A 27787-nucleotide genomic window follows, 5' to 3' on the forward strand; every position below is an offset into this window, starting at 1 on the left:
CAGCCAAAATCGGCCCAGTAAGCACTCTTTGTGTCATATTCCAACTGTAGAGAAATATGTGGTGGAATTTATTCAGCTTAGCCACCTCCTTCCCCAGAGTGAGACCACTGTTAAAAACTTGTTTTGGAGTGGTCTAGACCCGAACATTATGTTAAGCCTTCCCAAACTGGACACAAACTGGGCTCTGGAAAGAAAAAGAAGAGCAAAACCAAGCTTGACTCACCTGTGAATCTGTTTGCAGCTCCTCGGACGGGCTCCATCAGTCTGGCAACGCCATCTCGTATTCCTGTTGGCATTTTGTGTGTTGCTTCTGATGTGTTTGTGGCTCACGAAATAGTCCGCCATTTGTTTCATGCCGCCTGAGTTTACCGATCAGCCACCGCTGCCTGAGTTCCCCGAATGGCGGGTGCCAGATTATCCTGAATCTGCCTAAAAACAGGCACCAGATCTTCCCAAATCTCTCAAATGGTGGCCGCCACATCTCTCCAAATTCCCTAAATGGTGGGCTCCAGGTCCTTCCGAGTCTCATGAATGCCCTGAGCCACTACCCGAGTCCCACAAATGGCCAGAGCCACCACTTGAGTTCTACAAAAAGCCAGAGCCACCACCTGAGTTCCACGAAAGGCCAGAGCCACCACTTGAGTCCCATGAAAGGCCAGAGCCACCACTTGAGTCCCATGAAAGGCCAGAGCCACCACTTGAGTTCTACAAAAAGCCAGAGCCACCACTTGAGTCCAACGAAAGGCAAGCCACCACTTGAGTACAACAAATAGGCCAAAGCCGCCACTTGAGTTCAACGAATGGCCAGAGCCACCATTTGAGTCCCACGAAAGGCCAGAGCCACCACTTGAGTTCCACGAAAGGCCAGAGCCACCACTTGAGTCCCATGAAAGGCCAGAGCCACCACTTGAGTTCTACAAAAAGCCAGAGCCACCACTTGAGTCCAACGAAAGGCAAGCCACCACTTGAGTACAACAAATAGGCCAAAGCCGCCACTTGAGTTCAACGAATGGCCAGAGCCACCATTTGAGTCCCACGAAAGGCCAGAGCCACCACTTGAGTTCTACAAAAAGCCAGAGCCACCACCCGAGTCCCACGAATGGCCAGAGCCACCACTTGAGTCCCACGAAAGGCCAGAGCCACCACTTGAGTACAACGAATGGCCAGAGTCACCACCTGAGTCCCATGAAAGGCCAGAGCCACCACTTGAGTTCTACAAAAAGCCAGAGCCACCACTTGAGCTTCACGAAAGGCCAGAGCCACCACGAGTCCCACACATGGCCAGAGCCGCCACCTCAGTCATATGAATGGCCGCCAGAGCCATGTGACATTCCAGTGCCACTAGAGCCATGTGACTACCCAGTGCTGTCAGAGCCTCTCTGTCTCCTGAACCCAAGCCTTCTGACCCACTGGGGTTATCTGAACTGCCAGTGTCTCCCGAAACCTAAGCTTTCTGAACCACTAGGGTTATCTGAACTGTACCTCCAGAACTTGAACCTCCTGACCCACTGGTGTTTTCTAAACTGCCAATACCTCCTGAATCTGAGACTCCTGACCCACTGGGGTTTCAGTTCTGTGTTCATGTCACTTCCTGATCACCTTAGTTTACCCTTATCCTGGTAATCTTTGAGTTAATTGTCTCCTTCTCTTTATTATCTTGTTTAGTTACTTGTTTCCTTGTGCGTTTATATCCTGTTCCTGTTAACATTCCATGGTCATTGGTTTATGTCACTCCCATGATGTCTGCATGTTTCACTTGTTGTTTTGTTGTGGTTTGTTTTAGTTTGTTTAAATAAATATTTGTTTGGCTGCATCTGCATCCTCACCTTTTATTCCCTGCACTACGCTGGACGTGACAGTCATAATCAGACCAAAATAAAGTTTATTTATAAACTAATTTCAATAGGCTCACATACTTATGATTGCTTGCGGCTGCTCCCCCCTCCACCCCTGCTCCTCCTCCTTTCCTAGATGGGTGGCATGGTGGCCCAGCGGTTAGCACTGTTGCCTTACAGCAAGAACGTCACTGATTCTAGTCCTTACCAAGCCAGCTGACGTTTCTGTGGGGAGTTTGCACGTTCTCCTCGTGCTCACATCGCTTTCCCATGGGTTTCTCCAACCGTCCAAAAACATGCAAGTTAAGTTAATTGACTAATCCAAATCGGCAACATAGACGTGCTCCTAGTAAGTAGTTCTCTCTTAAGAGTAATCACTGCTTCATCTGAGCAATCTGTTCATTAGCCACTACAGCAGGAGAGTTCTCAAGATCTACCTAAGCTCAAACTCCCCTCTCGCCTGGCAAATGGCAGGGAGCCCCAGGCTCAAAATCTTATGAGCTCAGGGCTCTCTCCCGGGACATCATGCCAAACAAGCTTTATAATCAATCATCAGCTAAGTGTGAACTCTTGAAATAGGTATTTGTGACAACAATGACCTGAGGTTACTTACATAATTTCAGCACAGCGCCACCTAGAGTTCAGGAGAACATGAGGCAGAATCTCAAAGCTTCCTCACTGCCTATTAAGATAATATTATCATATTAATCGAAACTTGGGAGTTTATGACACAATTTTGTTTTCATAAACCTGCAAGTCTGGCAATTTAAAATAGCTAGTTGCTTAATATTAATACAGTCTCAAAATACTTAAACCCCAGTTGAGGTTTGCAGGACTTGTTTTATACTTTCAGCCGAATTATACAGATGTGTCATTGCATGTTGTTAACATATTTGTTTAAAGTTGTCTTCTTCTTTGTATGCTTTCTAGATGTCTAATTTATATTTTAAATATGTTTGATGACTTTTAAATGTCTGTTTTTAAAAAGTTGTTAAATGTATTTTTTTTAAAATCTCATACAAGCCTATTAATAATTCATGGTCTTAACAATCACATTAGGAGTACATGCAACTTATTAAATGTTTATAGAATACTATTACTAATAATTCTCCCAGTACTGGGTTGCAGCCGGAAGGGCATCCGCTGTGTAAAACATATGCTGGATAGGTTGGCATTCTGCTGTGGCGACTAAATCGAAGAAAAAATTTATATTACTAATAATTATAGTACATCTCTCTCAATTGCTGGGAAAGTGATATCCAAGATATCTTTTATGCATTTGCATAAGCATTCAATTGTTATTTGTTACATTATTAAAAAAAAAAAAAAAAACTTGTATTTTAATTCTTGTGCCTCCTTTATGTTGGGGTAAAAATATTACATTTGCAAACACAATAATTCAGCTCAATGTTTATTTTACATCTTTAGTCAGTTAGACTTGCAATTGTAAGTCAAACTCAGCATATAACAGTTTTGCAAGTTTTCATGACTTAATTGGAAATAAAGATGCCCAATTATATATATATATATATTTAAAAAGAAAACAACTTTATTATTGTCACACTTTATTTACATGCTGAAAATAAAATTTAATGACAGTATTTGGTCTTTAAAAACAAAGTAAAATAAACCATTAGATGGAAGGAAACCCGTTTAAAGCTGTCATTTCTCAATAGATGTGGGTGTGTTTGTTAAAACAGCATTCTGGGAAGCTGCTGACCACTAGATCATAACAGCATTAAGGGTAAAATTAGTCAAAAGAAGAACTGAGCACAGTTACAAAATTAAATGCGTGATCACAAGTCAATCTATGTTCAAGCTAAACGTCCTCTGATCTGCATGTTGCAAAACTATATTTCATGCACATTTCTATTAAATCACACTTCACATTATAGCAAACCTATTTAATGATCATTCTAAGCAGTAATTAAAGGGACAGTTCATTTGCATCATCATTTACTCTCTCTTCACTTGTCACAAACCAGCTTCTTCTCTTCTGTTGAACACAAAAGACATTTTAAAGAAATAATGGATATCTGTAACCACTGACTTCCATAACATCAGCTTTTCTTATAATAGAAGTCAATGTTTACAGCTTTCTAACATTTTTCATGCACAAAAATCAATCAATAACGGTTTGCAATGACTTGAGGAGGAGTAAATAGTGAGTAAATGTTAATTTATTGGTGAACGGTCTGATCAATAGACATCAATGTAATGTAGCAACACATATCAAACATTGAGGTCACAGACAAAGTTGACTGCAACCCAATAAATAACAGACCTCTGTGGCCCTCTGCTGGATAAATAGTCAAAACACTTTGTTTCTTAAACTGACAAACCTGTCAATATCTGCATAGTCAAAAGACTGAAGACAGCTGTAAGACATATCACATATGTACTCATCCTATTTACTAATGGTTGTGATTCATTAACATGCACAGGTTTAACTACACTGTAAAAATGCTTTTTTAACTTAGATTTTAGCCTTGCTTCTAGTCCAAATATCTAAAATTCTTAAATCACGAAACATTTTTTAGACACGCCAACACATGTCTTGTTTTAGGAGAAAAAAAACTCACTTAATTTTGACATTATTTCTTAAAACAAGACTAGAAAGTCAAGTCTAGAAAACGCTTCTTGATTTAAGATTTTTTAGGATAGTGTTTCATATCTAAAGCTTTCAAAACGTCTACAGGTTTTCAGGAAGGTCTGTTTAACTCACAGATTACTCTGGATTTCTCCATGTGGCATCTGTACATTTACTGATTGATTCAGTGTGTTTCTGGTGTCATCTGGAAGAAGAAAAAAAAAAAAACGGACAAAAAGAGAGCAGATCTTCATCTATTCTGTAGATATACATTTTCAATATCACTTCTAACATCTGATAGAGACAATTAAAATAACCAGTTTTCTAAATTATTCAACTTTGTCACATTAGTGGGGAACACTTTAGTTTGAGTCATAATTCATGTTATTAACTACTGGCTAATTATCTGCCTATTATTAAGATATTAACTGTTCAGTAGTCATATTATTATCTTATTATGCATCCCTAGTCTTAACCAAAAACTTTTACCTCACATTTACATTTAGTCATTTAGCAGACACTTTTATCCAAAGCAACTTACAAATAAGGACCTTACTATTAATAAACAGCTAATTAGTTGTTTATTAAAATAGTAGTGTTAGTTAATGATTTGTTAGCAACGTGAATTGTGACCTAAATTAAAGTGTTACCCATTTGTGTTTTGTTTTTAATGGAGTCAATTTTGTACTTTTATTCAAGTGTTTGATTATTATATTTAATTCACCACTGCTAATATATTACAGCAGACCCCAAAACCTTTTAAGTTGACAATTCATAAATTATCTTTTTTTAGTTACACTTCATAACTACACATTATGTATCATTTATTAAGCATTAGCAATAAGTTCATTCATTATTTGTTAAGCATTAACTACATTAGTGGATGTTAGTAAACAGTTTATAAATAAAGCTAAACATGCTGTATTGTTGACCTATATGCACATATATAATTTAAAACTTTGTTAATGATTCCTTTTTTATTGCTAAATTGCTTGTTTAACTCAACTTGATCCCGTTTTGTCACCTTATTTAAGTGAGGACTATTTATATGCTTATTTACATATCTATTTATGCTTTGTAAATCCATTATAAATGACAATTAAAGGCTCAGTATCAAATGAACAATAAATATTTGCCATCTTATCTAAAAAAATAAAACTACAGTAAGGTTTAAACATTGCTGAATAACAGGAATGTCAACATACAATATTAAATCGGATAAAACGACAACAATATAATACTTTAACACAGGGGCAGACTGGGACAAAAATTCATCCCTGGGAATGTAACCACACCAGCCCACATTACAACATCGACACAGCCCCACCCACAAACACGTACATTCACTATTTAGTGTATAGATGGTGAAATAATATGATATTCCTTTCCAGATTTTGATTATGTCCGGGTAACCTCGGATTGGGTCGGCCCATCTTGAAACCAGGCGGCAGTTGCCGATTGGGCCACATACTTAACATTTATTATTATTATTATTCCACATCTAGGAAGAGATAAAAGCTGTCTGCACTTAAAAACAATACAAATAAAAAAATAAAAAAAACTGACCGGCCCACATTTAAAAATTGGTCCAGCCCTTCTGGCATTTGCCAGAATTGCCAGCTGGCCAGTCCGCCCCTGCTTTAACAATATATTATGATATTTGAGTGTTATTTATCGATGATTAAACTCTACAGTGATTATATTTTAGATAAGATTGCAAATATTTATTCTTCATTTGATATGATTCACTTGAAGTCATTTGTTTGTTTGTTTTTTCCTTTTTAAAATATTCTGAGCCTTTATTTGTCATTTATAAGGGATTTATAAAGCATTAATAGTCCTCAGGGTGACACGGTGGCTCAGTGGTTAACACTGTCGCCTCACAGCAAGAAGGCCGCTGTTTCAAGTCCCGGCCGCGCCAGTTGACATTTCCGAGTAAAGTTTGCATGTTCTCCCCATGTTGGTGTAGCACAGATTGTCATTTCAAGGCTTTAGTTAAGGAAATGTGTTAGAAAAATAAGATTTTAGCACTTAAAAAACTAATAATGAATTGGGTGTCATTTAGAAGTTAATTAGAGTTAAGTTACCCACCAGAAACGCTAACATTGACATCCAAGTGAATGTGTTTCTTGTGTTTATTCCACAAGTTCAGCTGATAAACTCCAGAGTCGCTGCTTCTGGTGTTTTTCACAGTCAGAGATGCGCTTTGATGATGCAGCTCCAACCTGTCTCTGAAACTCCAATTACTCTTGTAGAAAGTCTTACTGACGTCTCCGTTCATTCCAGATGCTAGCATCACACCTTCAAATGTCCAGTACAGCTTCTCATCTTGCTCTACATTAAAATTAGTGATCAAAATAAGGCTTTCTCCTGCCATCACTGACACAGTGTTTGGAACAGACTCACCTGGAGATCAAACAGAGAAAGTTACTCAGACTGAGATAAAAGTAAAGTTAAACTATCTGTTTGCATAGGACTGTGTGTCCTTCAGTATTTCTCTTTTCCAGTATTTTCAAAAACATAAAGTATAAACTATAAATGCACTTAAGTCACATTTTATTTTCATGGTCTGTCTGTTGAATTAGGTTACACTGCATCTACATGCCAACTAATTCAAATAAGATTATAAGTAGACTTTTATGTTGGGGTTAGGGTTGAGGTTAGGTTTAGGCTTGGTGTAAGTTAACATGTATACCTACTTGTAAAGTTTCTTATAGTCAGGTTAATGTCTGTTGAAGAAGCAGTATCAACTGACATTAAGCAGACAGTCTACTAATACTCAAGTGGACCATCAAAATAAAGTGTTACATGCACTCAGCTTATCATCTAGTATCATATAAAGTGTCTTCATAATATGCATTCTTATTTTAAATGTCAAGGCTGATGGTTTGTTCTGTCCAGTGATTCACCATTAGGTGCTATCTGAGGAAACCCTCATGATTCAAGCAGATTTTAGGATGCACATCGCCCCTAGTGGGGAATCATTAATTTTTCAAAATGTTACAACATAATGAAGCCCCGTTTACTAAAATTATGTAACCTTGCCAATATGATATGCACTCAGAACAAAAGATTTGTAAATGTGGTGAAGCTTCATGAAGCGCTGCTTAGGAAGCAGCCATCACTATTTAGTAATATAAAATAACAAGACAGGCAGCTTAATGTAGAGGACTAGCTGTTGCCTCACAGAAAAAAAAAAAGATCACTAGTTTTTGAATGGGGTTTGGATATTCCAGTTGGGTGCTCCAATCTCCCCCAAAGTCCTCCTAATACTTTTAGTATAGGTGAATTGGAGAAACTAAACTGCCCACTGTGTGTGTGTGTGTGTGTGTGTGTGTGTGTGTGTGTGTGTGAATGAGAGAGTGAATGGGTGTTTATCAGCACTGAAGCTGCTGTACTCTCAGTGATGGGTTTGCAGCTGGACGGCATTTGCCACATAAAACATATGCCAGAGTAATTGGGGGTTCATTCCACTGTGGTGACCCCTAATAAACCTGTGACTAAGCCGAAGGAAAGTGACTGAGTAAAGTAACGAGACTAAAAGCTAATTTCTTTACACATAATTAGACCTGGAGGCGAAGAATGCAGTAGGTAGCGCTGTCGCCTCACAGCAAGAAGGTCGCTGGCTCGAGCCTCTGCTCAGTTGGCGTTTCTGTGTGGAGTTTGCATGTTCTCCCAGCATTCGCGTGGGTTTCCTCCGGGTGCTCCGGTTTCCCCCACAGTCCAAACACATGCGCTACAGGTGAATTGGGTAGGCTAAATTGTCCGTAGTGTATGAGTGTGTGTGTGAATGTGTGTGTGGATATTTCCCATAGATGGGTTGCAGCTAAAAGGGCATTCGCTGCGTAAAAAACTTGCTGGATAAGTTGGCGGTTCATTCCACTGTGGTGACCCCGGATTAATAAAGTGACTAAGCCGACAAGAAAATGAATGAATGAATGAATGAATGACTAATTAGACCTATAGATTAATTACCAATCAGCTGTTGGCTCCTACAAAACATTCTTGTTTTTCAGGTTGTAAAACTAATACAGATGTCCATATTTTATTATGATAGTAAAGTCTATTAAACTGGAAGACTCACCACACAAAAAGACTCTGAATGAGCTGTAGATGGACTTTTTGCTGCTGATGATGTGTAGTTTATAAGCTCCGGAGTGTTCGCTTGTGATGTCACTGATAGTCAGAGATCCAGTCATCTTGTCCAGCAGCAGTTTGTCTCTGAATCTCTCGTCGGCTTTAGTAAATGTGCTCTCTGATGTTTCTCCGTTCATTTGAGCTATGAGGTTGTTTTCGTCTCCAAACATCCACAGGATCAGATCATCTCTTTGTAATTCAGCATGAACATTCAGAGTGACGTTGTTTCCCTTCTTTCCTAATATCATACTCGCTTAGAAATAAAACAAAGGGTTGAAATTAGATCAAGTCACAATGTGAAACTAAATGTTGACTGTAAAAGACTGGAGGAAATAATACTGACTTTGGTTAAAGCATTTAACAATAAGCAAAATTACATTTTAGATCATTTACAATGTGCTCAGTCTGCTGATTTGTTCATTATTGTGGTCCCATCATGCCATTTATCTCATAACATGATTTGTTAAAACAAAATCCCTTACATATTTGATGCATTTACTAAGCACACGCATGCTTTCATCATAGTTAATGCACATTGTTTCTTATTGGTAAAAATTATTTCTATTAAATTGTTCACATAAATGTAAGCACAGACATTTTTCAGAGACATCATCTCTGGATGTAGTTTTAGCTAAATCTCCGACTCACCTCTGACAATAACAAAGAACTGTCTTTCCAATGGCCCTTTGCTGCTGTTTATCTTTAGTGTATAACATCCAGCATGTTCGGGTCTGGTGTTCTTGATGGTCAGAGATCCAGTCTTGTCATCCAACATCAGTCTGCCTCTGAATCTCCCATCAGCTGTATAAGATTTAAGAATCTCCACGCTCCCTTCTTTGATTTCAGCTATAAGAGAGTTTTCTTCGTATAGCCACTGTATCTCATCTGTTTTAGCAATTTCAACATGAACCTTTAGCGTGACAGCATCTCCCTCTGTCACTGACACTTTGACTGTCAGAAAAAAGAAATAAGATCCTCAATCACTTTACAAAGGGAAAAACTAATCTAAGTGAATTAATAATGTGATGAAGCCTATTAGAATACAGTCAGAATTACCAACTAACTCTGGTTTTAAAAGCAAAATAGTTTAATCTGTGAAATCATAATACATTTTTAAGCTTTCTCAATGAAACAAAGCTAGAAGGGAACATTTAGGCTGCATCAAAACAGACACACACATTACTTTTCATTATTAAAACAAATCCCACAACATATTGAGTCAGTTGATATTACTACACACATTGTAATTGCTTAATAATAATATATGTCAGGCATTTCAAAGCATCAACATCACAGAAATACTCACAGTTTACCAGCACTTTAAAGGTCTTGCTTGAGGTTATCTTGCCACTGTTGCTGATCTGTAGTTTGTACAGTCCTGTGTGAATATTTTTAAAGTTTATGATGGTCAGAGATCCAGTCTTTTTGTCGAGTTTCAAACTTCTAAATCTTGCATCAGGAAAGGCGACCGTGTTTGTGGTCTTATCCAATTGAGCTATGAGACTGTCTTCATCTCTAAACATCCACAGGATCAGATTGTCTTTCTGTATTTCAGTGTCAGTGTCTAAAGTGACAGAACTACCCTCTGTCACTGACATCACATCTTCTTCATCTGAGACAGAAGCAGACAGAAACAGAGAAATACAAAAGAAAGTTCATTCAGATGCTCTTTATCAGGACTGAACAAAAACAAGAGTTGATTCAATCAGTTTTGTGATAGTTTAAATAAATATCAAATTAATTCATACAGTTCAGCGACACTAAAATAAGATGCATCATGCAATATTTTTTCACAAGATTTGTTGAGCTGATCTAACAATTATTATAAACGTTAGTGATATTACTAAAAGTAAACAGTTCCTTATATAATGGCAAGTTCATTTGTATTCAATTACAGGAATGTGTAGAATAAGCTTATTCAATTAATTGATGAAATCAAACTATTTAAATGAATCAATTATTATTTGGTCACTGAAGGTTAAAGATCTGTATGTTTAAACTGTTTAGCCTGTGAACTGAGCTGGCAAGCACAGTATCTTTGTGTTTCAAGGCATGTGATTGGCTGTTTGCTCCTGATGTCCTGCCTTTATGTGTCCACACTCATGATCTCAGGATCAAAGTCTGAGTTAACAGAATAAGTTTATAATCAGGGTCATGGTAAAAATAAAGCCTGATTGCACTGGCAAATTAGTCAACTTAAAAGTAATCCTAAAATTCTGAGTTTGTTTAGTCATCATCATGGAACAGGCACCTGCTCTTCACTTCAACACTGACTTTCATTTAAAGACTTGAGATACTCACGTGTGAGAGTAAGAATGAAGGTTTGGTATGAGGTCCCAGTGCTACTGTTGATCTTCAGTTTATAGACTCCAACATGTTCGCTTGCTGTGTTTGTTATTGTTACTGATCCAGTCTTAGAGTCCAACACCAGTCTGTCTCTGAATCTCCCATCAGCACCATCACCTGTGGAGATCTCTCTGGTATTTCCATTGAACCCAGCAATAAGAGTCTCTTGCGGTCCAAATGTCCACAGTATCTGATCGTCTCTCTGAATTACAGCATCAGGCTTTAGGGTGACAGATTCTCCCTCCTTCACGGATACGATCTTCGCATCATCTGTCACAGCAGCACATAAACATAGTAACGTGAATATTACGAATTAATCTTGTTTAGTATTTCATTAAATGTTAATGAAATAAAACTAGTAAACAATAATGCTACATAAACTGACTTGTTAGTAGAAACGCAGGCATTCCCATTCTCCTGTTTAACAGTGATGATGTGGAAATTAAAACTTTAGTGCTGTTAATGTCAGGCCAAACTCTGGGTGGAGGATACAAGCAGTTTATTATTGTCAAGATAATAATGTAATGCAGGCTAACAAAAACGCATGGCATCACAGGGCCAAACAAGAAAAAAAAAAAAACAAGAAATAAACAAGGTGAGCAGGCAAAGCAGACCAACAAATCAAATACATCAAAGCAAACTAGGTATGTGATGGAAATAAAATTTAGGTCCAAAACACAAAATTCTAGATGCACTTGGCTGAAAACCAAAACTGCTTTGTAATAAGTATCTATTGTTTTATTAACCAATATTCAATTTACAAAAATTTTAATGACCATGAAGTCGAGATGTGTCATTTTACTGGCATTGCCATGGCAGCACAGTAGCACTAATGCAAGCAGCAGGAACAAGTATACCACATAGAAATCTACTGCTGGCACATTATTTGAGCAGACTTTGCTATTCCAGTGAGCATGTGCAGTTCACGCTTTGATAAGTATGTGTATACATGAGTGGAATATTGAGCTATTTTGAACTTTGACCATAGTGTATGCTAGTGCTTTTGCGTTTTGGTCAGTGCAGGAACAAACATTGTTGCATGGCTCAATCCACTGAAATACATGGATTTCATAGCACTGCGCTTTCTGTGTCCAGTGTAAAAGCTGCTTCACATTGTGTGATTACTCAGCTGGAGGGAGAGAGAAATTAACACGCTGAACACCACTGAAAAGCCTTTTTTCAGCTCATATTTCCCCTTTTTCTAAACCTGAAAACTTTATTTTTTGTACATCCCTGAAGCACACCACAAACAACTGCAAAAAAGACAGCACAAGCAAAAATAAGCAAACCAAAAACTGATTACGATGCTAAGAAATGGGAAATGGAGTCCAAGAGCAGACAACCAGAACACAGTGTCCTCTAGTGGACATAAAAGGGCAAAACCAGCAGTGATTGTGACAGTAAATAAGATCATTAAAACCACATACATATAAACAAGAAATCCTAAAACTCAAAAGGTGTGTACTCAGTTAAAAGACATTCAGAAATCTTTTGAACTATATAACAAAGACTTATACGCCCAACATATTGCGTATATTGCGCATATTGTGATTGTAAAGAGTTTTCTGGATTCATTTGACCTATCACCAATATGGGAACAACAGAACACAGAATTGATAGTTAAAATAACTATAGAGGAATTGGATAGGGCTATATCAAATCTGAAAGCAAATAAAACACCTGGAACTGATGGGTATTCCTACAAAACATACAAAACAGTAAGATTCATTCATCAAATTAAATAAAACAAAGATGGGAGAAAGAGTCAGACCAACAAATAACAGTGGAAGAGTGGAGAGATGTGTGTGTAACACATGCAAAAACCACAAACTTGAGAGTTTGGAAAGAGTTTGGATGGAAAAATCTGATGAGGTTCTTTATAACTCCTAAACTTTCTGCATTGAGTGAGTTATTAAAAGGTTGGGCTCCTGTTGGAGACAATGTGGAACTAAAAAAATATTGTGCTTGCCCAAAAATACACCCGTTCTGGTATGAAGTAGCGACTGAAATAAAAAAAAAAAACGATAAATGGAGAAGAAATGGACTACTCATTTAATACATTATACTGTACCTTGGGAAAATGCCAGTCATTGTTCTAATTATTAACAAATACTCAATGCAAATACTTTAGGCAGGTAGCAGAAAAGCCATGACTCTAAAATTGTTTCAGATTGATCCACCAACAAGGACGTAATGGATAGGAATCGTAAAGGAAATACACTGTATGGAAAGACTTGCGTTTAACCTAAGAATGCAACAAGTATTGGCAAAAACAGACTGAGTGTGTCATTGTAAACAATATGTGACAAAGTGCTTCAAATGTATTATCACTTGATTTAGTAACCCCTATGACAACTGCTTTGCCCCCCATCCACCTTCTCCTTTTATTTTATTAGTAATTATTTTCTTCTTCCTCTAATTTTTTTACTATATAAATAAAGTATTAAAAGCACATACAGTGGCACAAACAAAAAGATGCATCATCAAATATACACAAACTAACCAAACACAAATATGATTTTGTATGATTTAATATCATGCAGGTCAACAGTGGACAAACACAGACTTCAGTTATTGCTACTCTAAACCAATTTCAACAAAGCTGGTGTTAAAAATGGCTTTTATGCTGACTAACAATGACAACAACTCTACAATAGCATACTTTAATACTTACACATCTGACATTGTTGAACACAGAAGTCTCCTTTTTGCTCCTCTTTTTAGCAGCACATAAAAAACAAAAGTTTATTAAATACTTGGAAATTTGAATGAATCATGCAGTCCCCATTTTAATAAACAGTTGAAGTCAGAATTATTAGCCCTTCTTTGAATTTTATTTTTTTTTTAAATATTTCCTAAATTATGTTTAACAGATTTTCACAGTATGTCTGATATGTTTTCTTCTGGAGAAAGTCGTATTTGTTTTATGTCAGCTAGAATGAAAGCAGTTTTTAATTTTTTAAAACCCATTTTATGGGCAAAATTATTAGCCTCTTTAAGCCATATATTTTTTTTTTCTCATATTCTACAGAACAAGACATTGTTATACAATAACTTGCCTAATTACCCTAACCTGCCTAGTTAACCTAACTAACCCAGTTAAGCTTTTAAATGTCACTTTAAGCTGTATAGAAGTGTCTTGAAAAATATCTAGTCAAATATTATGAACTCATAATTAAATTGAACTAAACTGAACTTCAACAAAAACTGAACTGACACTGTTTCAATTTACTTTAATCTTCTATGTGAAGCTGCTTTGACACAATCTACAACGTAAAAGCGCTATAGAAATAAAGATGAATTGAACTGAAGCATGTGAAAGATAAAATAAATCAGTTATTAGAAATTTGAAGTTATTAAAACTATTGTGTTTAGAAATGTGTTGAAAAACATCTTCTCTCCGTTAAACAGAAATTGGAGGGAAAAAAAAACAAACAGAGGGGCTTATAATTCAGAGAGGCTAAAAATTCTGACTTCAACTGTACAATATACTGTAGCTTTGGACAAAATAAAGAGGCTGCTTTAAAAAAACAATTGACTTATGAAATTAATAATGTACATTTGTATTAGTAAACTATTATTTATTATTATAACTATATATTAGATATGGGGGAAAATGTACAATACAATTAACAGTACTACATTACTTACTTTTAGGAAGAAACTTGAGGCAATGGTAAAACATAAAAGCAGCTGCTCCTGCAAACGCCAGCAGAAGAACAACAGCAGCTATTCCTGCCGCAGCACCTGGAGATAAACCTGAATCTGGAACTGGAACTGATCAAGAAAAACAGTCAACACCATAAACATCCACTAATGAATATCTGGTAGGTTAATGTTTGTTAATGATCCTTGATTAATTGCATATAAAGATTTACAAATCTAATTAAGAATACAATTTGATCTTTATGCACAAAGTATGCATCATCTTGGAATGGTCAATTTGTCGTCATTCATTGTAAATGTGATTTGAGATTGCCCTTTGTTTGTAGAGGCTGTAGATGAAAAGCAATGATGTTAAATATTGTTCAGTTTCTTAATCTTTTCACTGGTAAGTTTAGAACGTCTCTCTGGAGTGAGGTGTGAACTTGAGAACTTTACACTGTATTCCATATTGGTTTCCATGGTGACTCATCAAGCTTTTGTAATTCTGTTACATTCTAATTTCTGTACATTCTAAATCCACTGTGTGTGATGATTCTGCCAGAGGCTCAGAAAAAACAATCCCACATACTGTTACAAACCCCTCACTGCTCAAAGGGTTAAACAGACTGATTGTTTCACTTAATACAATGGGTATTAACTGCACTGTGAAGTACTAACTTGACTGCCATTTTACAAATCATTAAAGGTCATGGCTTCAGGTAAATCTGATATAATAGTTTCACATTTGTTAATTAACGTAATGCATTTGTTCAGCAAAATTAACAACTGAAGTTTAATCTGATACATACATGCAGAAATCTACAGTTGATGTACGTTGACTAACGCTCAAGTGTTAACCAAAAAGTTTGAGCCTTTTATGGTGGTTCATAAATAAATTCCTACAGAAACACACTTGCTTTTTGTGAAGCAAGTTCTGTCACCTGTCATATTGTAAAGCTGCAACTCTATAAGAGTGCTAAAAACTGTAAAACTAAAATTGACTGATGAGAGTTTACAGAAAAAAAAACAACTCACTACTGAGAGTAACATTGAATAACCACTTTGAAGTGCCAGTGTTGTGGTTGATCTCTGCTTTATAAAGTCCAGTGTCTGTGGTTCTGATGTTCATGATGGTCAGAGTTCCAGTCTGACTGTTCAGCTTCAGTCTGTTGAATCTCTCAGGGTCATTGACATAAGTGGTTTTGTTGTTATTGAATTCAGCAATGCGTAAAGTTTCAAACCTCCACATTATTCGAGTGATTTCCTTTATATCATTAATATCAGTGTTAAGAGTCACAGTCTGTCCCTCCATCACTGATACTTGCACATTGATTTCAGCACAAAACACACCTGCAGAACAAACAGAAACAACATCTCAGAGACTGAAACACTGCTGAGAATGTTAGTGAGAAATCATTTAAAGGGAGAGAATTAAGTCTCGTCTTTTCAACATAATTATTTTTGATTATTCAGCTATGAATAAAGAACAAATATATTCATTATCAGCAAAATGTGAAATGAGCAGTTAATACCTCAACACTGCCAATACAAAGAATCAAGAAGAAGAATACATGTACAGTATATAAGCATCAGCTTGTTATGAAATAATAAATGTTTCAAATTACTTGATTTGAATATCTATATCTATATCTATATATATATATATATATATATATATATATATATATATATATATATATATATATATATATATATAATATTCTTAAAAAGTAGTTTACTGTAATTACGTACTTCCCTTAGAAAAAATGATTATGCAATGTAAAGGAGTAAAGGACATACTAACTCTTCACACAAGGCATAATTTTTGGCTAAAAATACACTGTTGCCCATGTTAGTTAAAATGCTGTGTGAAGCCGAAAGCAGGCCTATTAATGACTGAACAAACCGCACACTTACCGCATGTTGATAGTAGAAACAGAATGATCCCTAAAATGATCCTCATATTGCTGCGGTTTCCAGCTAAATCTGGTTTATAAAAACAGTATTAGTGAGTTTCTGAGACACCCAGCGCATTTTCTGAAAGAAACAACAAATCTGGAGAACCATGGAGAGATGTTTAAATAACTCAATATGACAGAATACGTTTGTTTACAATTCAAGTCTTTCATATTCGAGTCTGCTGCTAGGCGTAAAACTGTTGTGCAGTTCCTTTGGACGAATCGTTTTAGTGAACCGGTTCTTTAAAGTAAACCTCTCAACAGTTCACCAAAACGGACTGAAGTTTCTCTCTTTGAGCGACTTTGAAACCGTACCAGACAGTCACTTTGACTCAGAAAAAAGTAGTATCCCAGAAAAATATACAAATCTAACCTAAAGCAAGACAAGCCATGCTAAGAGAATTATGAACTGATTCATTTCATCCATACTGGCGATACGTCGGACCCATAGAGGTCGGACCATGCGCCGAACAAACATGCAACAGCTGAAATTTAACACTGACAGGGGCGTCCCAGGAGGCGAAAGAGCCGGGGGGATTCCTGCCTGTGCTACATTACACAGCTGTCTGTCGTTTGCATTTATCCAGCGATTTTACTTTCTGTTTCTCTTAATAGTTCTTTTATTAGCCTGTGTGAAAAAAAAACTCTGATATTTCTAAAAAAAAAAGTATAAAACACTGGCAAAATAGGAGGATTTTTTTACTACTCAAAAATCAGATGGCAAACCAACACATGACACTATACTGCCTTTCTGAAGATGAAAATTTGAGATGCATGTTGTGATTTTAGTCCACATGACTACATACTAAACAGAAGTATCTATCACAAAAACCCTAGAGTCATGTATGTCATGTACGAAAAGTCATGTATGGCAAAATTGTGATTGTCACAAACACTTGCAGTGCCCTTAAATGAACACTGGAGGGCGTTATTTTCCATCATTTCGTTGTCTGCAGATTTTTAGTTTAAGTTCTGTCCTCTTCTGGGTTTAGTTTAGTCTTGATTTTATTTGACGTTATGTTGCTTTGGTAATGATTTGCCTTGTTTTCCTCCATTTTGCATTTGAAGTTTATTTTTTGTATTTTGAAATGAAGCTGCATTTTTATCCTGAATCTTGACTCTTCTGTCCTTCACATAAAGACATCAAGACTGTTGTTGTATTGTATATGTGTCTTCTTTAGTACCGGAACACAAACCGGTACTGAAATATCACAATGCAGAAGCATTTCATCGACTTCATCACTAAATTAGACTATACAAGAACGCATAAAGACACTGACAGGAGGTGCTCTCAGGGCTGGTTTTTTTTTTTTCACAGCACTTTAATATCCGTTTCAGTCAAGACCCATTTCTCTGTTTGCCACCACTGATCTCTCGCTTTGTACAGCTGAAATCTTCAGTTTTTTTTATCTGTTCTGATGCTCAAACTGAAGAAAATGATTCACCTGATTGTCTTCAATCTGACTCTGTTGTATCTATTTGGTAAGTTTTACATTTGTACATCTCTGCTGGAAAACAATTACAGCATAAACAAGCCTATGCTGGTTATCTGCTCAACCAGCCTGGTTTTTAGCTTGTTATCTCCCTGCCTGACAGCTAAGAGAAGGCTGGAAATGACTAAAACCCTTCTAAAACCAGGCTGGTCGACCATCTAAAACCAGACAAACAGCTTAGGCTGGTTAAAGCTGTTTTTTTTTTTTCAGCAAGAAATTGTGTTAAAATCAGTGAGTTATTTTACAATCTCAGCTTCAGCTGTGCATTAATTACATTTTCTAAAGATGGCATGAAATTATCACTCAGTTTGTTCTCCAGGTGTGTCTGATGCTGTTACAGTGAAGCCAGTGATGGTTGGAGAATCAGTCACTCTAGAAATACAGAGAGACGGGGACATCGAGTGGAAGTTTAAACCCCACAACATTCTTATAGCTCAGATCAGCAGCAATAAAATCACATTGCATGAAAATGTTCTTGGTGGGAGTTTCAGAGGCAGATTAAAGCTGGATCAGACTGGATCTCTGACCATCAACAACACCAGAATAACAGACACTGGAGATTACAAAGCAATCAACACCAGCACAGGAATACTACTCGACATATTCAGGCTGACTGTCCATGGTGAGAACACCCTGTCTGATGTATTAACATTTAAATGCTGTAAATCATGGTTAGAATAAGTCTGATGGAGGAATTATGGGTGGTTGTAAAATGGCAAATTCATTTATGCACTTTTTTTATAGAAACAAACTGTTATCTATGTTGGATTGCTAATATTTGCAGGATGAAGTATTATAAGTCTTTATGACTCAAACTCATTCAGGGCATGTTTGCACAGCAAAGATGATGTACTTAAAATGTATTTGTTTTCGAAAAAAAAAATAGATTCATAGATCCTTTAAATCAGTGGTTTCAAAATGGGGGTTGGGAACCCCCAAGGGGTCGCGGGACAATAAAGGGGGGTCGCCTGGTGATTTCCAAAAATCTATTTATTCATATTAAACCATAAAAATTACCATATTTTATCAATAAACTACTGAAGAGAAAAATTGTTGTTTATACTATATAGTTACTACAGTAGCTTATAGTTACTAGTTCTATTGGATTGCGACCCCTGGGGTAATTACATAATTTTAAAGACTTGATTTTATAACGTCAGGTTAAACTTTCTGGCACATGTACAGCTCTGATATACATTAAAAAGAATAAACTAAGAATAAACTTGGGTCTATTGGTGTGTGTGCGCTATTGCATACAAGGTTTCTGTATATATAACCACCTCAGAGGATATTGGGGGTCGCGAGTCACTAGCATTGTTATTTTGGGGGTCGCAAGCTAAAAAGTTTGGGAACCCCTGCTTTAAATGGCATGCCAGGCCAGTAGGTGGTGATAACACTTTGTCAATAAACACAATATATGCATATGCATTCCTGGAGTCCTACATTGTTATTTTGGTTGTCTAGGTCTAATCGCCACAAACAAAACTTTTTCTACACATGAATGTTACTTGGCAATTTTTACAAATGTATGTTTTTCTTTTTGTTTTTGATTTACATGACAATAATAGTGTAGTTTTCAGTGTGAAGTTTGGGTGTGTTTACACTGCAATGATTTCAGCTAATATTATAAATGTGATTTACACAATATCCATCAGTGTCACTTTTGAGCAAGTTGATGATGCAGATAATCTGCTAAAGACATTTTATGTGTATGTTACAGCGGGGATACTCTGTGTCATAGCAACAGTGATGTAAAGTAACAAATTTCAAATACTCAAATTACTGTAATCGAGTAGTTTTTCTCAGGATTTGTAATTTACTAACTTGTTTAAAATGTGTATCTTTACTTTCCTTTGAGTACATTTTCAGTGCAGTATCAATACTTTTAGTCCTCTACTTTCCTTCAATCTGCAGTCACTACTTTTTTTTCTTGTCTATGGGGATTAGAAACATCAGTTTTGTGATTTCTGTCCAATCAGATCACACATAGAAGGTAAATCCCATCATAATGAACTCCCTCAAGACATGGGTGATTTATTGCAGCAGATTTGGAAGCATTAAAAGTGCCCAAGAAGATGTCCAAAATCTTAACAAAATCGCACTGACTCAGAGACTGTTTAGATGCATGTCACTGATGAGAAGATGAAAGATGTTTACTGTATAGTGACAGAAATGGTCTTAAACACCTAGCAGGCACAGGATGTCAACATGATGTCAGATTGACTAACCCCAATGTCGTGGGGATGCTGCATGTTGTTTGGAAATGAAAATCGGGGTTTGACATCAGAACCCAACATCGTTACGATGTAACACAATGTTAATGTCTAATGTCCAACCTAAAATCAAAAATATATCAACGTCTAATGATGTTACAGCTTGACATTGTGTGGACGTTACTACGTCTATCAGACCTTGGATTTTGGTTGCCATACCTGATGAATGAATGTCAGTATTTGACGTCAATATAACGTTGGTTCAAGATGTTGGCTTGACATTTGATTTTAGTCACTTTTTAACACAACCTAAAATGACCAAATATCAATGTCATTTGACGTCGTTATTGGACATCAAAATAAGGTCCTTAGATGCTGGCTAGACATTGAATTTTGATCATCTGATGTCACATAATCTAACTTTACATTAACATTTTATGATACTGTGTGCCTGCTGGACAATAACTAAATGTACTACAGAATTTTACGTTTACACATTCACAAATCACATAACGCATCAGCTTTTTATAGCGTAATACTAATGAGTACTTTGGAAAGGTCTTTTTACTCATACTTTGAGTAATATTTACAACAAATACTTTTACTTGCACTACGTTTTTAGGCAAGTAATGGTACTTTTACCTAAGTATGATTTTTGGTACTCTTTTTATCACTGCAGCAACGACTTTAAATTTACTGCAGTGCAAAAAAGCTCACAGCTGAGTGTTATAGAATGGCGCTCACAATGAACACACACTCTAATACAAATTCCATTGTTGCCTTGGTAATGCAAGTGTAATGCATATGGTAATATGGATGATGATGGGATACTTTTTTATTAATAACTTAGTTGCATAATGTCTTCTGCAGGCATAATGCAACTTCATTTAGCCATTTTTTGAAATCTTTATGAACAGAGATCATTTTGACAATGTTGTATGTGATGTTTGTGCAGAGAACCACAGGACAAATTCTCAGTGTTTAACTAAATTGTCATGAAACACACTTTTTGTAAATTAAGCATTTTCAGGCCTAAGTTGGAATCATTGGTGTGTAAATAAACCCTACGATTTCTGACTGATTATTCAATTCAACATTACATGCATGTGGTCACACAACAATCTAGAAATAAACTCTAAAAACAGAGTTGTACTTCTCTCAGATTTCCCTTTTTCCAAATTTGCGTACTATTCCCTTAAAGTGTAAACTGATTTTGTGAATATAAAATTGTGTTTCTGGAAAAGCCCCATTTAAATAAATCTTTAATTCCCTTCGAGCTAATTTGCTACACCTTAATCACAGTATTGTCTTATTCTGTGATTGGAAAATAATTTGATTACTGATGTCCATGTTAACAAAGTCACTGAAGTTTATTATTATTAAGTCAGATGGGATACTTTACTTAAATCTAATATATTCTGTTGTGTTTTCTAGCTTCTCTTCCAATTCCTGTCATTTCCACCTTTCTAACTCCATACCCAAATGCATCATCAGTGTCCAGCTGTGTGCTGCTGTGTTCAGTGGTAAATGTGAGTGCTGTGAGTCTCTCCTGGTACAAAGGAAACAGTTTATTGTCCAACTTCAGTGTGGCTGATGTCAGCAGCAGTCTCTCTCTACCTCTGGAGGTGGAATATCAGGATAACAACACCTACAGCTGTGTGGTCAACAACCCCATCAACAATCAGACCACATATCTGGACATCAACACACACTGTCAGACATGCAAAGGTACGGCAGTGGCAAAAACAGATTTTCTCTCACAATAATAATGATCTCCTTGTTACATTTACATTTAGTCATTTAGCAGACGCTTTTGTCCAAAGCGACTTACAATTGAAGAGGCATTCAGTGATTCAACAAGAATAGGCAATACCAACACAATCTCACGGCAATTCGTAACTTTTTCATTTAGTGGCTAATTCGTATGAATTCGTACGATCTAATTCGTACAATTTAGTACGATTTGCTTATCCCCCAATGATGGTTGGGGTTAGGGGTGGGGTCAGTTGCCACGCCTCCTTTTTAAAATCGTACCATTTCGTACGACTGAACTCATATGAATTAGCCACTAAACTGGCAAAACGTAAAATACTTAAGTTTTCTCGTGAGATCAGGCTGGCAATACACACAATAAGTGCAATATGTACAAAGTAATTTGTTTGTGCTCAGAGAATCTCAGAGAAGGTCCTCCAGGATCTCTGGTAGTGTTGATCTCTGCTGCTGCCGCTGTTGCTGCTGCTGGATCTCTGTTGATTATTTCTGCAGTCTTCTGTGAGAAACACAGAAAAACAGATCAAGGAGGCAAGTGTTACCTGCTGCTTTAAACATTTTTTTAATAATAAATATTATAAAATATAATCTAAAAATTGCAGTCAGCTGAAACAGTTAAACTTCAATTATTAAAATAAATCAAGTAAAATATTTTTTTGTTATTTAGATCCTGAATTTGGCAGTGCTATTTTAAGTTAATATGTTTCAATGCATTTTCTTATTATTCAAACAGTTCAAACAAGCATCACTTATGTTGAGGTAGAGCCCTGCAAAGGACTTGCACATGAATCGGTAAGTCTATTTGTTATTCAGTTTTGATTAATGGCATTTATAACCTGTTGATGTACGCTTGTGTTTTTGTCCATACATAATGAATGTAACAGTACACAACAGTATGTTGTGGGACTATCTATTATTCCAGGGTTGTCCAAACTTAGTCCTGGAGAGCCGGTGTCCTGCTTAGTTTAGCTTCAACTTGCTTTAACAGTCCTGCCATAAGTTTTCTAGTATATCTAGTGCAGGAGTGCCTCCCAAACTCGGGTCTGGAGGGCTGGCATCCTGCATATTTTAGTTCCAACCCCAATTAAACACACCTGAAGAAGCTAATCAAGCTCTTTCTATACTAAAACTTCAAGGCAAGTGTGTTGAATAAAGTTAAAGCTAAACTAGGACACCCCTGTATTAGTCAAATGATGAAACTAACAGCATGGGTGAAGGTGAAATGCATGTAAGCTGTTTCTAGCAGATTTGAAAAAGCAATATTTTATTTGTTAGAATAATCTGACTTTATATTTAAGTGATCATTTAATTTCAATTGTGTTCATGATAAGGAACTGATCACATTCATAAATGAGAAACTAATTTAGATATTTGACTATATTTTAAACATCTCATCTTGTCATTTAATTGTTCATCATTTACCCAAAGTCACTTAAAGTCAGATATCACATCTGCTCACGGTCACAACTACACCAGTACTGGTTCTTTGACAGAGGATATAACTGTAAACGAATTTCCTTTAAGTAATATTAGGCCTCCCCATGCTATGTTACCAGTAACAGAAAAACTACACACAACATACATTTAGTTCTTATTTAGGTTCAAAAACAGCACACAACATATAGCTTACAGTCAGTGCAAACCTCTCATATGTGTCTTTAATATTCAGCAGCACATGTAACCTCATGTTAGAAAGTAATTCCGTCATGCTGAGTTCATAATAGTCCAAAAGGTGATGATTAAACATGGCAGTTTGTTTATGTTTTAGGTTGCTGAAAGAATCATTTGCTCCTTTGTTTTTTCTGGCTTCTGCTTTGTTTTTTCGCGCTTCACTCTTGCATTTGTCTGTTTCTGAAAGGATCTGATGTCAGAAGCACTTCAATAATCATGCACACTTTATTATCATCAGCTCAAAAAGTTAATCATTTTAAATATAGATGCACAGCGGGCACACACACACGAGAAAGCAAACCCACTCGAGCTTTAGACAGCTTTGTAAACAACTAAAGGGCACATAATAAATTTTCCTCTTCTTTTTGGCTTAGTGGCTGTTCATGAAGATGACACAAGGTTGGTTTGAGCTTGGGTCAACCATGGCTCTCTATTATATGTGAAGTTTAATTTATTAGACTAATTTCAATGGAGTACATTCTCAACCAGCTGGCTCATATTAGCTAATCACGATCCTCCAATCAAGGATCCCTAGTTCCCATAAATGTCTCCTCCTTTTCCACTTACAACTATCTTCGTCTTTAAGAATCCCCCCTTCTCCCCCTTCTTCCACCTTTATCCAAAATAGGTGTCTCGGCGGCCCAGAAACCAGCAGGAATTTCAATAGCTCAAGCTCCCGACTTGAGCTTCTGGTGTCTCTGCGTGGGGCTGGCACGTTTCCCCCCGGGGGTTTCAGTTCTCTCCCAAAGGCTAAAAATTGCTCTGCATTATAGACCTATAGGCATTATAAGTCTCTTTTGCTAGTCGTCTCAGGAAGTTAACCTTGGCCTTAGCTGCGGGGGAGCTCAATCTCCCCTCGCCCCACAAAGGGAGGGAGCCCTGGACTCGAGGAATGCCTTGAGCTCAGGGCTCTTTCCCAGGACAGCATGCCAAATGAGCTTTCGTAAGTCATGAGCTATGTGTGAACGCTTGAAGTATAAATTAATACGGTGTAATGCCTCCACTGTGTATTTAAAAGTGGCAGTTCCTTTGTTTTCTTTTTCCTGTCTTGATGCACGAGTGAGTGACGTATCTCCGTAAACCAATAGCATTCATCTGCGCGTCCTTTTGGTACCCTTTTGTTGTTCTGGTACCCTTTCAAAAGTTTACCCAAAAAGTGGTATGGTACGGTACGGTTCGCTTTTAGGCACCTTTTGACAGTGGAAATGACTATAAAAGCATGCTGAACCATATACTGTACCACACAGTGGAAACAGGCCCTTATTGGATGACAGTTCTTGTGGTCTTGCTTCATGGAATTCCATAACAGTTCTCAGGGTCTGATACTATGGAAATATTTTGCCATCCTTACATTGTCACTGTGTTTTCCACACAATAATGGTTCTGGTCAAAGAACATTGGATATTTTATAAAACACTGTATGTCAAAAAATGTTCCAAGACATTCAGATTTGTACATTTTTAGACTGTAAAATACACCTTGAAGGTACAGATGTGTGCGTGATAAAAATGTACTCTTACTCTTAATTTCTGAGAGTCTAGAATGGTAAAACCACAACTAAAACTTCATTTAAAATACATTAAAGGGCACCTATGATGAAAATCATCTCTTCTAAGCTGTTTGAACAGGACTGTGTGTAGGAATAGTGTGTCCACAGTTATATTAGAGTGATAGAAACAAAACAAGTCTCTTTTTTATTTCCCGACATTAAAATAGAATCCAAAACCCTCCAGTTCTGAGTCATACGGCAATGTGATGTAGGAGTCAGGTTTTCCATGCCCACTGAATTGATTGACAAATGCATTTTAACATGTCTCCATTGTAACACGTATATCATCTGCACTTCAAGAATCATCTGCACTTCAAGAATGAGTTTTACAAGTTTAAAACATTTCTAAAACAGTGCATGTTTTTAATGAAGTAAAGACAGTAAAATCGCTGTAATTCATCACCACAACCGTGTGTCAGTTCAATTATAAAAGAAGATGTTTCAGTCCAGGTTTGTGGATGTTAATTCAGGTTTATTTTGTCTATTAACATACCGGATATCTATACAGCAGTGGATAATAATGTGTTTCCTGCCACATTTGCTGTGCAAGAACAGAGCAAAGCTAAATGTGTGTGCATGAACTTTGTAACAGCATTGTGTGTGACTCGTTGCAGAAAGGCTTGAATTAATTTCACAACAAATACATAAAATAACCATTGGAAAAGTTCTTCCTGTGGTATTTCTCATAAATGGTAGATCAGCTTCCTTCTTATCTGTCACTGTGCTGTTAATCTGATGTGAGACACAGCAGGAAAGCATCGGAGCAAGAGAGAGATCTCTTGGGGTCTGACATGCACATGAGAATGGTGGGTTGGGAGATCCAACTCATTTGCATTAAAGGAACAGGCAGCCAAAACAGCTTAAAATTTCAATATTCAGAAAAGTATTATAAATAATCTAATGTGTGATTAAGCTAAAAAGTAAAAAGACACATTCTAGAGACATAAAAGACTTATATTAAATCTTGAAAAGGGGGTAAAATAGGTGCCCTTTAATTCTGCATTTTTAATCTTCACATTATTCTGTGTCTAATGTTGATCACAGTTAAATTAAGATGAACTCATTTATTGTGCTTTTTATTTTTATTTAAGGATCAGAGGAGAATCTGGGGCTTTATGCCTCAGTCAAGACCAGAAGATATCTGACTGTGTGATGACTTTCAAGAAGAGCCTCTGGCAACAACATCAGATATCCGTGAATTAGCAGTTCTCCATATTTTGTGATTTATGTTTTAATTTTAAATTTTTTCCCTGTTAATTTTTGCATTAGAATTGCATTATAGGAGATGGATATTTTTTCCAACAATGTTTAATCTTGAAAAGTTTCAAAAAGTGACATTTTTAATAGTTTAAAGTGATCTATTGTCTGGGTTGGTGTTGTATATTACGCTACAGAAACCTTGTAATAAACTGACAGTAATAAACCTTGTAATAAACTTTATTTTCTATATATTATTTTAGATACATGATATCATTTCGAACTACTAAAATGTCAATAAAGATCAGTTTGTTGAACTGTAGAGTTGAATTTTCAACATCAAAAGTTGTCAGAGCAGAGATCAAGCTCACATAATGCAACCAATATCACAACCATAAATAAACGGAGAGCACTTACAGAATACAGAAAGTCTTAACAGATATAATTTTACAGTGCAGTAAAGAAACTTCTTGTTAACTTTTAACTTTACAAATGGAGAACTCATTCACAGTTTGTATCCATTTTAGTTTGCAACAAGAAATTAGACTATTATCCATGAATCATCTATTGAATCCACTTGACTAAAGATTAACCAAAAGAATTGTTGAAGTGCAGGAAATTTTTAAAACTATTTGTTCTTCAAATCAGCTTGTTTCATATACATATTTAACCCTCTACTGCACACAGTATGATAGATCTATAAAAAAATATTTGACTGTTTTTGTTTTCTTAGAATGGCTTAACTTAAAGCACTGTAAAAAAACAAAACAAAAAAAAAAACAATTAAGGTACATTCTGATATGTTGCCATAAAAGCAACAACGTCCAACAGTGGATATAACTTACAAATTTAGAACCTTTCTTATAATTAATAATTTTGTTGCTTGAAATGATTTAATAGGTGTCGCAGTATTATAAGCTTTAACACAAAACTTATAAATGTCCCCTTATACATACATTCCAACAACTCATATTCCAACAGCTTTTATTTATTCCATTGTTTTTGCTGAATATTATTGAAAACAAACATAATATTGTATATATTGTATAATATAATATTGTATTATATTGTAATATGTATTATTATTATAGTAAATATAAATATTTCCTCCAGTAAATATTATAACAAATAAATGACAAGTCTAGTATATCCAGATGCATCAAAATAATGTAGCTACTAGCTAACAATGTTTCTATATTATACTATATACTTTACTACGCTGTCTCAGAGCTTACTTATCTGAACTGTCTGCATCACTGCTTTTATCAAATGTCCAGTCTGCATCATTCTCATGGACACTAAAACCCATCTCATCTTTACTTTCATCTGCAGGAAGAGCCAGTTTTGTCCTTTTGTTCTTTTACTTAATAGAACATGGTTTGT

The 27787-nt window shown here is 36.2% G+C and overlaps 2 protein-coding genes across 4 annotated transcripts; one reads left to right on the forward strand and one right to left on the reverse strand.

Moving 5' to 3' along the window:
• Positions 1 to 3362: 3362 nt before the first annotated feature.
• LOC100320194 (uncharacterized) lies at positions 3363 to 16976 on the reverse strand. 3 transcript variants are annotated; one of them, XM_087303411.1, is made up of 12 exons: positions 16827 to 16976; positions 16471 to 16539; positions 15589 to 15903; positions 14560 to 14685; positions 13583 to 13624; positions 10864 to 11178; positions 9869 to 10168; positions 9211 to 9513; positions 8510 to 8815; positions 6517 to 6831; positions 4561 to 4630; positions 3363 to 3831 (listed from the first exon to the last, which is right to left on the reverse strand). In XM_087303411.1, exons 2-12 carry the CDS (start codon positions 16514 to 16516, stop codon positions 3810 to 3812), a joined length of 2160 nt encoding a protein of 719 aa, XP_087159537.1. In that variant the 5' UTR covers positions 16517 to 16539; positions 16827 to 16976; the 3' UTR covers positions 3363 to 3809. The 3 variants fall into 3 exon arrangements, with proteins under 3 accessions (XP_087159537.1, XP_087159536.1, XP_087159535.1); XM_087303410.1 differs by having other exon boundaries at positions 16667 to 16976; XM_087303409.1 differs by having other exon boundaries at positions 9869 to 10174; positions 16667 to 16976.
• Positions 16977 to 17765: 789 nt separating this feature from the next.
• LOC147838390 (uncharacterized) lies at positions 17766 to 27160 on the forward strand. Its single transcript, XM_087303748.1, has 6 exons — positions 17766 to 17993; positions 18324 to 18626; positions 21652 to 21945; positions 22387 to 22518; positions 22721 to 22779; positions 26299 to 27160. Exons 1-6 carry the CDS (start codon positions 17930 to 17932, stop codon positions 26350 to 26352), a joined length of 906 nt encoding a protein of 301 aa, XP_087159874.1. The 5' UTR covers positions 17766 to 17929; the 3' UTR covers positions 26353 to 27160.
• The last annotated feature ends 627 nt before the right edge of the window (positions 27161 to 27787 follow it).

Source organism: Danio rerio, chromosome 22 (genome assembly GCF_052040795.2).
Source record: "Danio rerio strain M-AB ecotype USA chromosome 22, GRCz13ab, whole genome shotgun sequence".
Lineage (NCBI taxonomy): Eukaryota > Metazoa > Chordata > Actinopteri > Cypriniformes > Danionidae > Danio > Danio rerio.